This window comes from Cyprinodon tularosa, unplaced genomic scaffold (genome assembly GCF_016077235.1).
Source record: "Cyprinodon tularosa strain WSP-4 unplaced genomic scaffold, ASM1607723v1 ctg482, whole genome shotgun sequence".
NCBI lineage: Eukaryota > Metazoa > Chordata > Actinopteri > Cyprinodontiformes > Cyprinodontidae > Cyprinodon > Cyprinodon tularosa.
Window position 1 is genome coordinate 763,963 of NW_024039210.1, and position 12,154 is coordinate 776,116.

At 38.5% G+C, this 12,154-nt stretch overlaps 1 protein-coding gene across 1 annotated transcript; it reads left to right on the forward strand.

Moving 5' to 3' along the window:
* zgc:92429 (uncharacterized protein LOC445063 homolog) lies at positions 1–12,154 on the forward strand. Its single transcript, XM_038302146.1, has 11 exons — positions 1–249; positions 689–738; positions 820–876; positions 3,187–3,341; positions 3,563–3,666; positions 5,544–5,596; positions 7,592–7,662; positions 7,961–8,063; positions 8,272–8,391; positions 10,137–10,199; positions 11,456–12,154. Exons 1-11 carry the CDS (start codon positions 189–191, stop codon positions 11,915–11,917), a joined length of 1,299 nt encoding a protein of 432 aa, XP_038158074.1. The 5' UTR covers positions 1–188; the 3' UTR covers positions 11,918–12,154.

Genomic DNA, 12,154 nt, shown 5'->3' on the forward strand with positions numbered 1-12,154 from the left:
GACCCCCCTCCTTTCTCAGTTTGCTGGTTCTGTAGAAGGCCACTGGTCCTTCTGGATCTCTCCTTTCTGCCTCAGACGAGAATCTTCTAGAGGCCGGAGCGCAGCATTAAGACTGGGAGACACAGGCGGTTTGGGGGAAGATCATAGAGAGGAGGAAGACCTCAGAGAAACCAACCAACCGGTCCAACATGGCTCTGTGTTACAACAAAGGCTGCGGCGAGAAGTTTGACCCCAGCAAGAACAAGGATGGTGAGATCCTGCCTAGTTCTACTCCTTTCCTGTCATATTTAGGATTGCTGTTCATTTAAAAGCATAAACTGTGTCCTCTCAAGGAGTTGTTGGTATCAGCTGAGGTGATCACTTATGGTGAAGACTATGTGTTTCTCTCGCCTTGAATTGCAAATCAAATGGAAACCTGTGGTTAAAAAAATATGGAAATGAGTTATAAGCAAACGGAAATGTGCAAAAAGCAACTGATTTGACCTGGATTTGGCCAGAAAGTTAGAAAAACAAAGTGTTAGTTGGATGTGTGCAGCATGAGAGGCAAACAGAGCGTGATCAGCCACGTTTTTATGGAAGTGCTGCTGGAGGCTCCTTATATGGGACACCCAGGCCTCTATGGCCGCCTGTGCCAACAGCTGTTAGGACCTGCTCACTACATGCAGCCTGACATTTCCTGTCCCTACAGATTCCTGCATCTTCCACCCAGGAATCCCCATCTTCCATGATGCCCTGAAGGTGAGCAGATCCTCAGCTTCTCACGTTGATCATAAACGTTCACAGCAGGGCTCCATGTTTACTGTGTCTCTGTGTCGGTAGGGTTGGTCCTGCTGTAAGAAAAGGACGACGGACTTCTCAGAGTTTCTCTCCATCAAGGTAACAGCTCTGGGTCGAATGAGTGCATTTCATTTAGGATCCTTGGGAATATTTGCAGTGTGAGCAGGAAAACATCAGAAAATATTCAGCTCCTTTGATGAAACTTTAATCAAGTAGAGGAAAAAAGGTGTTTCATGTAAAATGGAGTCAGAGTAAAGCTTTTAACTTCCTACCCATCTGCTAACAGCAGGGTGATGAAATCTAACCGGGGAAACTAGTGGATTATTCTTTAACCATTTATCTAAACAGCCTTCATAACCTTTAAGGTGTCAAAACAACATTCAATTATTAACAATCACTGATATATGAAGGATGATTCAGAGGCTTATGGGAATAGCGTTCAATTCTCAAAGATCTGACTTATTTCTTCAAATTGCTGAGAAGAAATCCAGAACTTTTGCTTTAATCTCAGACTTTTTTTTCTAGAATTGGTGTTTCTGCCAAAATTCTGAAAATAAATTCAGTTTTTTTAAATGATGACTTTTAATGTAGTATTCTAAGAAAATAATTAAAAAAAAATTAAATGTATTAAGTTTTCTCAGAAACCCTAACCTCTTTTTTTTTTTAAGTCAACGAAAATTTTACCAAGTGTTGCAAATAAATCAATAAATAAAATTGTGAGTTTGCAGCCATTCCTAAATATATATGAAATGAAACACAGATATCAAGCAAATCAAAGGGGAGAAAACAGAAGGTGGATGGTCTGTGGAAGCCCACTTTGGATTTTATAACAAACACCAAAACCATACATCCATCAGCACACACCACTGTGAAACACGGTGGTGGCAGCATCATGCTGTGGAGGCTGCTCTTTTGGAGGGTCTAAATAAGCTACTCAGATTCTGCAGGAAATTTTTTTTTTCAATTAACGGCCGAGCGACGCCAAATTTATCAAAGGCTTAAATTGAAGGGAAACCTGAAACGATCCAACTGCTGAGCTGGACGCTGCTGCGTGTGAATTTATCCACTAAGCTGTTCTGCTGGTTTTGGTGTTTTGTTTATGTGGTGAATCTGGGATACCTGATCATTTTAACCTGCAATGTTTTATCCAAATGTGAGATTTCTGAACCGTTCTAAATGATTTTATGCCATCAAATGGAAATCAGAGTATAAACTGCCTGTTAGAGCTTAAGTGGACTTAATTGGTCATTGATGACAAAACAAAAAAGCTTTCTTAACTCATTTTCTGCTTTTGCAACAACAAACACATCCTAAGCTGTGTTTTACTCACCCAATTTTCATTTAGATATTCATAAATAAGGTGTTTCAAATGATGTATCACAAATGTAATTTGGGCTTATAGTTAATCAGTTATTGGGTTTTCCATTTGGGTCTGCAAAATAGGCGAGGATTACTTCAGTAGAGCTGGGTGTTAAGGACGGCGTGGAATAATATGGATACACTCTAACCAGGCTCCTGTTTAAAGGAACGCATCATTTCATTATTAAACTGAATAAACCTATTTTTTAAATATGTAACCTAACAATTATCAGATTTTGTCGCTGGTGTTTCTGTATAATTACTGCAGGACAAACATCATGCAAATCGATGCTCTTTGCGCCAACATTTTATTCGTATTTTACAGCTACGGCCTCAGGAACAGGAGTTGCAGTTTTATTCATTCCTGATTATCTGTCACAACTTCATGAAATCTGAATATCTTAACATCTTTAAGATGTTAATATCGTAATAATAAATAGTAATATATTGGCAGATTGAATCAAGAAATCACTTAAGGCAGAACCTTGTTGACAACATGAAGCAGGCAAAAAGGTCTTAAATTCATAAATAGAAGAGAAGAAAAGTTGCTGACACCAACTTTTCAAACAAACCAACCATACCCTACTTGCAGGCAGGCATGTCGGTGGCGGTATGATGGTCTGTGACTGCTTTGCTACTCTGAGACCTGAGCTTTTCATTGAAGGAGCCATGTAACTCTCTCTAGCAGTGGATCCTATAGGATGTTTACCGCTTTAAGCTCAGTCACTTTCATTTTATAAAAACATTAAAATAATATATAAATAAAGGTCCTAGTCAAAGGCTGGAAATTAAATCCAACTGAAATGAAGTGATATGAGTTTAAACTGGTTGGTTATGCATGAAATAACCTCCAACAAAGCTGGATTAAAACAATTCTGTCCAGAGGAAATGGGTGAAAATGCCTCCTTAGTTTTGTCAGTCATGCTGAGAAGCTTTCCCAACATGGAAGATATTTTTATAACACTTTCTGTATTTTTTAAACTCCAATCTGCAGTGTTTCCAAAGTAGAGGAGGTCCTGTCTTGACAGTACCTCTCCTCTCCCTCCACAGGGCTGCACCCGTGGGCGCCATAGCAACGTGAAGCCTCAGGAGCCTCTGAGGCCCGAGGTGTCCTCAGACAAAGGCCAGATCACACACACCAACGGCCAGGAGATCATCTATCAGGGCCCCAAATCCGCCGAGGCGCTGCAGAAAGAGAGGCCCAGGTGAGGAGTCCCTCCCAGCCCCCACTGCTCATCTGAGGGGATTCAGTTTGCTAAGACATCCCTGTTAGTCAGATCCAAGCTGTGCATGCGTTCATTCAGAGGTCAGGGTGGGGTCATCTGCAGCACACGTTGGATGATAAATAACGCAGCACGATGGGGTCTCTAGGTTCAGCTGATGCTGATTTATTAGGTGGATTTTTACTGTGTTTATATCTGTGCAGCTCAGATCAGCCTTTGACCAAGCTGCCCCACAAAGTGTCAGCGTCGCTCCTGCAGGAGCTGCAAAAACTGGGACTCAGCAACAGCGCTGAGAGCGAGAAGAAAGGTGAGTCCTCCTGAAGGCGTCTCTGCTTCTCTGCAGAACTTTGCTTTGGGTACAGAACGCCTTGAATCCCAAACAGAAGCACAGCTGTTCTCTTCTTATATCCTTTTACTCTGAAACATCCAGGGTCGTATGAAACATGCTGCATTATTCCAACTTATCCAACCATCAGGCAGTAAAATCAGAGATGCAGTTGATTTTTCAGGTGTTTATTTGTATTTTTCTATCAATTTGTCTCACGTCAATGAAATCTACTGCAAAAAATCTAAATCTACATAAGTCATTTTTTCTTAAAATAAGTGCATTTTGTCTTGAATTGAGGAGGAAAGTGAGACATTTTGCCAATAGAACCAGACAATTTACATTTAAATTAAGAAAAAGCTATTACATTGTCTTGTTTCAAGTGCATATTATCTAATTATATTATTCTAAGAGTGAAAATAATCATCCCATTGGCAAACTATCTCATTTCCAAATTAAGAGTAAATACACTTAATTGTTTTTTCCAGTTTGAGTAAATATGGACAATGTTCACTTTTGTTTGTGATACACCCAGACAAAGTTATCAATAACTATGAAGTTTAACTTACATACATGGACTTTATTTCCCCGTTTGGCCTCCCGTTAGGGGGGCATCCCCATAGCATGATGCTGCCACCGCTGTGTTTCAGGAGTTTATTTACCTTTAATTTCAGTAGCTTAATAAGTTGATCGGCCAATAGAATGAATTTATTTACCCCTTGAAATAAGATATTTAAATATTATGTACTTGAAATAGGAGACTGCATTTGCTTATTTTTATTTTTAGGTCTAAATAGTCTTATTCCATTGGTAAAGTGTCCCACTTACCTGTTCAATTCCAGAAAAAATTTACTAATTTTAATAAAAATGAACTTAGATTTCTATTGATTGCAGGGAAAGATTCTGTGTTCAGATTGATTTGTGATCTTTTAGCATAAGTTCTTTATTTGGTCCCCATCTGTCACCTGGCTTATGACAAAACTGCAAACATGACTTCTTTTTTTAAAAGCTCCGATTGTGAACAGCAATATCCTGGTGACTGATTTCCTCCACCTGAGCTGTGGAGCTCCTCCAGAGTTAGAAGGGGCTTCTTGGCTTCATCTGTTAAGACGGCCGGCCTCCTGTAACATGAAGCTTTAAAGCCACAGCTGAATCACTGGACCTTCTAAAATTTCCTTTAATAACTAAGAACCAAGAAATGTTTTTTATATATACTTTTATAACAATTAATTTTTTGTAGAATTTTCACAAATAGTCTTATTAAAAGAACAAGAAATGCTTTCCTAAGCTTTTTTTTTTGTGTGTTATTTATTTTATTAGTTGTTAAAGTTTGAGTTTTAACCTACAAACAGGAATAAAGTTGGGATTTATTACAAATGGCAAAATGTTTCATACAGTAGATATTCGACAACTTTCACCTTTTAAAAGCAGATTTTGCTCTAAAGGAGATTTATGTTGCTGGATTGAAGGCAGAAATGTTTTTTCTAACAGAGCACCTACTTCACACACCAGAGGATGTTTACTAAATAATAACCTCTGAAAGTAATCATTAGCCTTTTTATTTACAGGTATCAAAGTGAAGGGGTGGATATATGGCAACCATCTTTTTTTCCTTGTAAAATCTTCCTAAAATCACAAATCTAACCTAACCCAGTCATGCCTGACTTTGTGTTGATGGGGTGGATGAACATTTCTATGCATTTAATTCAACAGTTTATTCATTCTAGTTCAGTTTCATCCTTTAAACTTTCCATGAATTCAGCCCCATCAATCTCCACCTGCATGCTGAAAGACGTTGTTCATTTTTCAAGATAATTGAATTGGAAATTCTTCTAACCTGTCTTTGTTTTGTCTCCCAGAGAGTGAGAATGTTATGCACGGGACGCGCTGCAAGAACACAGGCTGCAAAACAGTGAGTGTCTCCTCCTGGTGTGTTTCAGTGGGTGTGTGTGTGTTTAGGTAACGTCTCTGGTATTCCTGCCGAGGCCTAAAATAGTCACTGATCTGACATCAGCAGAAGCTGAGAAATTCATTATCTGCACCGGTGGATGATGTCTGCACATGGGAGGAAACGGCAAGAACTGCTGAATGCAGTGATTTCACATTACGGCTGCATATTGCCATCGCTCTGTCTAAAACCTGCTTTTTTTAATCATTTAAACTTTGTTTCTTTGAATTATTCACTTGGATGCTGCAGTGGCTGCCTTATCCTAATGTGTCAAAAGGCATCATTAAGAGTTTTTACATAATGTGAAGTTACAGCAAACAACAGTTAATCTCATTGGGATTTAACTGGAAAAGGTGGTGCATGCATGATGGTAGAGTGGGAGAAAATAAAGGAGGGTTTATAGAACTTTAATGAAAATCTGTATGGTTTGAATATCTGCCTCTATCTGCATATTGCTTTAATATGAATAAAGATTATTGCAAACGCCTTCACTAGAAAAACAGGCAGAAAAGATATTTGGCAGAAACTTGTCTTAGACCATCATCCCAAATAGGCCATGCCCTCTATGAAGCATGGCGGTGGCAGCATCATGCTGTGGAAATACCTTACTTCTATAGGGAAGCTACCTACCTAAAGGAAAAAAGAAGATGGATCAGACTAAATACTTGGCAATCCTTGAGGAAAACCTGATAGAGGCAGAAAAAAGCTTGAGACAATTGACCAGAGGTCATATCCTTAGAGACAATTCAACAAGATCATACAGCTGCACTGGTTCAACGTTTCCTGTCAAAGGAAAACCAGCTGATTGCATCAACTCATTGACTAGAAGGCAATCTCTTACACTAAGCATGCTTGTAGCAACAGTGGAGAGAAAAAATCCCTTTTAACAGGAAGAAACCTCCAGCAGAACCAGGCTAAGCGGCCGAGTCTGATTGGGGTTCAAGGAGACATAAGCAGACCTACAAGAGAAACATAGAAGCACTGGTCTCTAAATACCTTCTGGGTTCGAAGAGTAACTGTAAATTATTTCCACAAGGAAGCCTCCGTCTGGGAGAGAAACAGTTAAACAGACAAACTCTGAGCCGGTTTTTATGCCAATAGTAATGAACTAATGAACAAACCTGAGCATGTATCAATGTCTAGGAGAGAAACAGGACCAAGCACTGGAAATTTGGGCCAACTCTTTATTCTTTTAAGGAAGGTGTTGATGGCAGCAGCCCAGCTAAAGGCCAAACAGGGACATAGCAGGTGAAGCTGCTTTGATGAGAAAAAGCAGACGGATCATAAAGTTAGGGGCTGGACTAACAAATGCTGCAGAATGGGAGAATAGATTAGACCAGAATGGCCTAGTCAAAGTCCATCACTAAATCTATTAGAAAATCTGGCCGGTGTTAGATGGATTCCTTCTATTCTAACTGAGCTGATGTGAAAAAAACAAACATGATGTCTTATTTCCGGTTTTGCCAGGTTTTATCGTGGAAAGAAATGACTGGATGTACATTAGGGGTTTTTAACCTACAACTTTTCCCTCAGACAAACACATCAAACTGATGTTTTGAGGTCTGCTAGACAGTGAGACTCTCTGGAACGTCTTTATTACAGAAGCTCACCCAGAGCCTCAGAAAAACAGCCAGAAGGGGGAAAATACCAACACTGCTGTGTTTTCATTCTCTCCTCTTGGTTTTTGGAATCCTGGAGGTGTAATAGCTCCATCTAGTGGACAATTCTGGTTATAGCATCCATTGCTCATTTGCAAGTTTTCCAGGTCTGTGCTGATAAGACAAGTCAAACAGGGGTTTCAGTGATACCTTCTAATTAAACTGCAGGTTCTGCAGCAAAGGTTTATGGGTCTAAATATGCCCAAGATGCAGATGTTTGCATCCAAACACCTACTGACTGCTGACCTCACGCTGTGATTCAGGATTAATTGATGATTAATTGATTGATCTGTTTATTCAGGTGTATCAAGGCCCAGATACAGACATGGAGGTCTGCAGCCACCACCCTGGAGCGCCCGTCTTTCATGAGGGGTAAGAGAAAAGAAATTCACAGCTGTGTGTTTCCTCTTGTTTGCCCAAGGTCTAATCCATTATTCCAACATCATCACACTTGCATGGCTCTGCTCCCAAACAGCAATTACATGGGCTCTATAAAGCTGGAGTGTAAACAAATCAAGAGTAAAGGCCATGAAAGGGAAAGCAGCTCGGATGTTAAAATCATCAAATAACTGGCTCCAGTAGAAAGCGAATTATAAAATAAAGCTTCACCAATTCTGAACATGCTTGTTTTCTTCCCTCTGCTGCCAACTGTGATCGTCTTTTTATTTAGGTACAAATACTGGAGCTGCTGCTGCATAAAGACGACAGACTTCAATGCTTTCCTGGACCAGAAAGGCTGCACCACAGGGAAACACTGCTGGGTTGCAAAACAGGTACAGGAACCACCTGGAGAAGGAACATCAACAGGCAGAGTGGGACGTCCATGAGCTAGATCATCTAGATCTTACTGTATATCAGGGGTGCAAAATTTGTTTTCTTTTTGTGGCAAAAACAGCGTGATCTATCTAAGATGTCCATTCTCCTTCTCAGGAGCAGTTTTTCTTAAAACAAATGCTTATTTGCAAACGTATCTATTTTCAGGACAAGAAGAAGGTGGCATGTCGACATGACTGGCACCAAACCGGAAACACAGTCGTGGTAACCATTTACGCCAAGAACTCAAACCCTGATTTCTGCACCATAGAAGCTAACCCAACAGTGGTGAGTAGAATGATGAGTATATAAACTAAAACAAACACTTCATACTGATGCAGCTTGGAGAAAATGGTACATATGCAGAGTTAATAACCCCCCAAATTACTTGCTGTTCACCCAAAACACATAGGTATATATATATATATATATATATATATATATATATATATATATATATATATATTAGGGGTGTGCAAAATAATCGTGATGATGATGCATCGTGATTCTAATTTTCGTGATCTACTGCATCGATTCTTGATGCCAAGAATCGATTATTAATTAAAAAAAATGAATAAATAAAATTGCATGAATGGTTGGCGAACGTCAGCCAAAAACAAGTGTAATACAACTTCCAGTCCAGTAGATGTCGCTGCAAATGTGTTGAAGCACGCTGCCTTGTGTCACAAGCATTTCCGGCTGCGGGATACTGTGCCGAGTCATTCAAAAACAAAACATGGAGGATAAAATATTGCAATGAATCGCAATAATTCAAGTATCGTGATACATCGTGATAGAATCGCATCGTGGCCTGTGAATCGTGATTCGAATCGAATCGTGACTTCTTTGGCAATACCCACCCCTAATATATATATATATATATATATATATATATATATATATATATATATACCTGAGCAAGAACTAAGAACAACTCATCAGAATTAAACTCTAACCAGATGAATTTGATTTAAGAACCAAAGTTGTTATTATTTAGCTTTATAATTTAACAACTGTTTGAAAAGTTACAGCAAGTTTCATTTTGTTGAACTTTTATAAAGCAAAACCCAAATTCATCCTGCATGATAGGTCCTGGTGGTTGCAATGTCTGAGTGTGAAGCTTCCTGAGACTTTCTGAGGTCAGCTTGGTCGGTCCATGTTTCCAAGTCTGAGAAAGAGCTGCATGTGGAGCTGGTCTCCATCTGTAGGATCACAGGCAGAAACCCGAACTGTGCTGATGCAAGTCTGACTCGTACCAAAGTTAGGAGTCTTCAATGGTTTTATCTGGATGGTTTGATGGTGGCCATACTGACAGAAAGACCTTCAAACGCCTCCCTTAGATTTCACTATGCATCAACTTATGTTTTTAAATATCAGAGAAAAAGAAACAGCTCTTAAACACTGATAAAGCTCATTAAACAGCCCTTTATTAAAAATGGTGACCAAGTTTCCACTATGTTCCATTTGCAACTTATTTTTAAGTAAAAGTTAGTTTTTACTTTTTGTTTCTGTGACAATTTTCTTCTCCTTTTCCTCAATGACCACACATTTTTTTTTAAATAAAATGTTAACAGCTAGTTTTTAAATCTAAGAATGACCAACTCCAAGGTTTGTTTGTTTTTAGAATAGAATAGAAAATTCCTTTATTGTCCCAAAATGGGAAAATTCAGGTGTTTACAGCAGCAAAAAGGTTGTAGAAAAAAAGGGTACACAAATGTGAACCTTAGAAAAATGTATAAGAATAATGCTATAGTGAAGAGTTAAAAAAGAAACACATAAAATACTGTAAAGGGTTTTGACAATATTAACACTGTGCACCTGAGGAATAGCTTCCATGTTTCTCATGTTAGAAATATAATGTAATTCCTTTCTGTAAACGGAGCTCAGTGACTTTACCACAATGCATTCACCATGTGGATTCATGGTAAACATTTTATGATAAGTTTTGGGATATAAATGTAGCTTCATGCAGCTTCTATCAGATCTCCTCATTATACTTTTTTCTACTTTCACTTCTTTTTTCTCTCTTGCAGCTTTTATGTCAAATCCAGTTTGAGAAGAATAAGATTTTCAAAAGAGAATTCCACCTTTGGGGGGTAAGTAACACAAAGAACCTTTAATTTAATAACTCACTTTGATCTTCAGTAACATGGGTCCAATAATGGGCAGTAAATATCTAGTTTATGGTGAGGCTATTTCTAAACACAAATGTTTGCTTTTTAAATAAAACAATTAGCATTTATATATACTTCTAAATCCAAAGAGCCGTTTTACCACGAGACCAACTGAATAAAGATCCTTTATATCCACAGATATTACACAGCCTTAAGATTCCTACTTTCCTTTTTGTTAAATATCTTTAATAGAAAATGTGAATTAGGGAAGCTGAGGCGGAGGCATTTCTTGCAAGAAATACAGTTAAAATGTATTTAACGTCCTCAGACGGAGGGATAGAGCTCTGACTGAGGGATTTCAGTTCATTTATACCTTACAAAATCACACACACTCCCCCTACACTGTAAAAACAATCTAGAAATAAGTAAAGATTACTTAAATTAAGTGTATTTACCCTTAAATTGAATAGGTAAGTAAGAGGTTTTGCCAATGGAATGAGTATTTTTACTCTTAAAATAAGATAATTAGATAAAATGCACTTGCAATAAGACATTGCAATTGTTTTTTTTCCTTTTTTTAAATATAAATTGTGTAGTTCCATTGGCTAAGTGTCTTATTTACCTCCTCAATCCAAGAAAAAATGCACTGATTTTAAGAAAAAATGACTTATTAAGATTTAAATTCTTTTGCAGTGTAGGGGAACGAACCCACCCCCTGCATAAGGAAACTTTCTCACACTTTAACATTTGGTTATTCCCAAGAAAAAAACACGTTCATCAAGGACATCAATTTCAGCCAGATAAACACGGCATGAAGACAAACAGACTGCTGCAACACTTCTAAACAATCCCTATTTAGGCAAAATATTTTATCTCACAAATAGGCCAAGGAAGATTTATGCTTCCACAAAAATCTGCAAATTTATGTGCTTTTTTAGTTTTTAAAATAACGACAAAATATGAAGGTTTATTAAACAGGCATCATTTTGGATTCTATTCTACAGGATATTATTCTATAAAAATAAACACTTAGTTTCCAAGCTAATGACAGTAAAAAGTAGATCTAAAAGCATGTTTTTATGTCTTTAATTTCATTCTGTAGTGAAAATTAAATTCAAATGTTCTTTAAAAACTTGCCAAAGGTTATAATTATGGTATTTGTTAAACCATTCTATATATCATCAGATGGAGAGGGTCTGCAGGTATGGAATGATTGTTGACCTCCATTGAACTTTCAGGTGGTCAATGTCAAACAGAGCTCAGTCAACATGGTCCCGTCCAAAGTGGAGATCACGCTCCGCAAGGCCGACCAGGTGGCCTGGGGCAAACTGGAGGACCCAAACTACAAGCCCGAGCCGGAGCCTGTAGATGACGACCTGAACGAAGCCCAGGAGTCCTACCAGCCCGACTGGGACATCGACGATGACGACATCAGCGACTCGGATGAGGAGTGGGCCTACGACACGCCTGAGAACAAGAAGAAGGTGGAGGAGATCGAACAGCAAAGGAAGAGCAGGGAGGAAGAAGAGATGCAGAATTTAAAAAGGAAGGAGGTGGAGGAAGAGATGAGAAGATTGATGGCAGAGCAGAAGAAGATGGAGGAGGAGAAGAGGAAGCTAGAGGAGCAAAGGAGGGAGGAGGAGCAGGAAGGATATGAAGACATGCCTGATTTGGAGGAGCATGGTGGTGATGTGGAGTGATGTCACACAAAATAAGCAGTTTTCTTTTTTTCTTTCTTTTTTTTTTGTAGCAATCAAAGTTACATTTTCTGAATGTGAAAAAGGTTAAGATGTCTGCTTTTTTTTTCAGCCATAACTTAATGTTATGTAAATACCTTGACGCTTTGTTTTGCATGATAAAACGACGAGCCCACTGCAGGTCTTTTTATTTTATAGTGCAACCTTAGCAGAAGAAAATAAATGTTTTCTATGTCTTTC

Coding starts and splice junctions, on each gene's coding strand:
- zgc:92429 (XM_038302146.1), top strand. CDS start 189: ATGGCTCTGTGTTACAACAAAGGCTGCGGCGAGAAGTTTGACCCCAGC. Junction 877..3,186: donor CAGAGTTTCTCTCCATCAAG/GTAACAGCTCTG, acceptor CTCCCTCCACAG/GGCTGCACCCGTGGGCGCCA. Junction 8,392..10,136: donor TAGAAGCTAACCCAACAGTG/GTGAGTAGAATG, acceptor TCTCTCTTGCAG/CTTTTATGTCAAATCCAGTT.